Source organism: Limulus polyphemus, unplaced genomic scaffold, assembly GCF_000517525.1.
Source record: "Limulus polyphemus unplaced genomic scaffold, Limulus_polyphemus-2.1.2 Scaffold7966, whole genome shotgun sequence".
In the NCBI taxonomy this organism is placed as follows: Eukaryota; Metazoa; Arthropoda; class Merostomata; order Xiphosura; family Limulidae; genus Limulus; species Limulus polyphemus.
The window spans coordinates 16,065-19,149 of NW_013673576.1; the positions used below are offsets into that span (position 1 = coordinate 16,065).

Below are 3,085 nucleotides of genomic sequence, written 5' to 3' on the forward strand. Positions count from 1 at the left end.
TCTATAACAGAATTCACCAGACAGTATGATATGGCAGTGTGCTAGGTCAAAGGTTAATGGCTGGATGTACCTACATGGCCTCTATAACAAAATTCACCAGACAGTATGATATGGCAGTGTGCTAGGTCAAAGGTTAATGGCTGGATGTACCTACATGGCTTCTATAACAGAATTCACCAAACTTTATGATATGGCAGAGTGCTAGGTCAAAGGTTAATAGCTGGATGTACCTACATGGCTTCTATAACAGAATTCACCAGACAGTATGATATGGCAGTGTAATGGGTTAAAGGGGAAAGGTTTCTTGAATAAAATATCATGAACACAACTCTAAACCTCGAGTCAAATTTTTATATAGAATTATACGTATCCTTTTAATTCACAAACCCTCAATCACACAAACAGTAACAAACAGTATTTAAAGTAATGAAACCATATTATTACACTGCTATGGTAGGAACACAGTAAAGTTTGCATGACATCTTCAGGAAGAATATTAACGTACTAGAAATTACAAGAAATTATATACATGTTTATGTGTATGTATATATATATGTAAAACAATTTTATTTCATGACACCATTAATATATACCATGAATTCTTTATCAGCTCATGCATGAGGTCTTTTATATATACTGTTAAATCATAATGACTGAATTTAAAAAGGTTTTAAAGATGGAATGTTTAGTATATGTGATTTCTGACAAAACTGAGTTCTCAACATCATTGTACTGATGTAAAATGTAGGCTATGAACTTAATTAATCAACTACCTTGGATCATCCATTAATATCATGTAAACAACTAACTGAAATTAATGTTTAGTATATGAACTTAATTAATCAACTACCTGGGATCATCCATTAATATCATGTAAACAACTAACTGAAATTAATGTTTAGGGTATGAACTTAATTAATCAACTACCTGGGATCATCCATTAATATCATGTAAACAACTACCTGAAATTAATGTTTTCAATTATTTTAATTATCCAGTAACCAAAATTTGAATTAATATAAACAAATAAGCAACTATAGTTGACTGAAATCGATTAATGAGCCAGACAATTAATTAATTAGTAAGTTCAAACTACAGTTGAATGAAATCGATTAATGAGCCAGACAATTAATTAAATAGTAAAGTCCAACTACAGTTGAATGAAATCGATTAATGAGCCAGACAATTAATTAATTAGTAAGTTCGAACTATAGTTGAATGAAATTGATTAATGAGCCAGACAATTAATTAATTAGTAAGTTCGAACTATAGTTGAATGAAATCGATTAATGAACCAGACAATTAATTAATTAGTAAGTTCGAACTACAGTTGAATGAAATCGATTAATGAGCCAGACAATTAATTAATTAGTAAATTCCACTAATTTCCCCAATTCTAATTCTGACACAACTTCTTAGTGAGTTGTTGTATTGGTTAGGTGATAAAATAACCATTCTTTTTACCATGTTAACCATCCAGTCCTGTTGAAGGAAAAACCAAGTTAGGTGCAAAAAATAAATGTATTTCAACTGTAAACTGATATTACATGTGTTTATTTTTGTAAGATGATTAAACAGAAAAAGCTGAGTATTTGTACGAAACTGTTTATACAGTAATAAACCTTGTGTTTCAGTGTTATGGAGAACGTTAATCTACGAGTGCTAAAAGAACCATTAGGATTCATGCGGGCCATTCAGTTTGTAAGTAATTGAAAAGATATTTGGTAGTTTAGGAGGTTTTGTTTAATGAATTTTCATTACCTAGTCCTGTAGATACGTGTATGTTGTTGTATGACAAGAAATACACAGAGAAAACTAAATCTGATATTATGTTATTCTAGTCCTGTAGATACGTGTATGTTGTTGTATGACAAGAAATACACAGAGAAAACTTAATCTGATATTATGTTATCCTAGTCCTGTAGCTACATGTATGTTGTTTTATGACAAGAAATACACAGAGAAAACTAAATCTGATATTATGTTATCCTAGTCCTGTAGATACGTGTATGTTGTTTTATGACAAGAAATACACAGAGAAAACTAAATCTGATATTATGTTATCCTAGTCCTGTAGCTACGTGTATGTTGTATGACAAGAAATACACAGAGAAAACTAAATCTGATATTATGTTATCCTAGTCCTGTAGCTACGTGTATGTTGTTGTATGACAAGAAATACACAGAGAAAACTAAATCTGATATTATGTTATTGTTTGATGTAAAAACAGTGTTACAGTTTGAGCTTTCTGGTATTTCTTAATGATTTCTTCCCACAGAGCAAAATGTGGAATATTTTCTCTTTAAAATAATCATAAAGGTGTGTGGTGACGGTAAGGGTACGTGTGTAATGATGTTAGAAGTGTGTGTATATGTGTAGTGACGGTAAGGGTACGTGTGTAATGATGTTAGAAGTGTGTGTATATGTGAAGTGACGGTAAGGGTACGTGTGTAATGATGTTAGAAGTGTGTGTATATGTGTAGTGACGGTAAGGGTACGTGTGTAATGATGTTAGAAGTGTGAGTACATGTGTAGTGATGGTAAGGGTACGTGTGTAATGATGTTAGACGTGTGTGTATATGTGTAGTGACGGTAAGGGTACGTGTGTAATGATGTTAGAAGTGTGTGTATATGTGTAGTGACGGTAAAGGTATGTGTGTAATGATGTTAGAAGTGTGTGTACATGTGTAGTGACGGTAAGGGTACGTGTGTAATGATGTTAGAAGTGTGTGTATATGTGTAGTGACGGTAAAGGTACCTGTGTAATGATGTTAGAAGTGTGTGTATATGTGTAGTGATGGTAAGGGTACGTGTGTAATGATGTTAGAAGTGTGTGTATATGTGTAGTGATGGTAAGGGTACATGTGTAATGATGTTAGAAGTGTGTGTATATGTGTAGTGACGGTAAGGGTATGCGTGTAATGATGTTAGAAGTGTGTGTATATGTGTAGTGACGGTAAGGGTACGTGTGTAATGATGTTAGAAGTGTGTGTATATGTGTGTAAGGGTAAGTATGTCTTGTTCCCCAGCTCAATTATCTAGAGATTCACTACTGTCTTGTTTGTCCAGCTCAGTTATCTAGAG

General features: G+C 32.8%; 1 protein-coding gene across 1 annotated transcript in view; it reads left to right on the forward strand.

Moving 5' to 3' along the window:
• The window catches only part of LOC106475012 (synaptophysin-like protein 1), a 15,850-nt gene that overhangs the window by 4,036 nt on the left and 8,729 nt on the right, over positions 1-3,085 (forward strand). The window contains exon 2 of the mRNA XM_022379236.1: positions 1,635-1,701. Coding sequence (XP_022234944.1) covers positions 1,639-1,701 — 63 coding nt within the window. The 5' untranslated portion in view covers positions 1,635-1,638. The remainder of the gene's footprint in view (positions 1-1,634; positions 1,702-3,085) is intronic.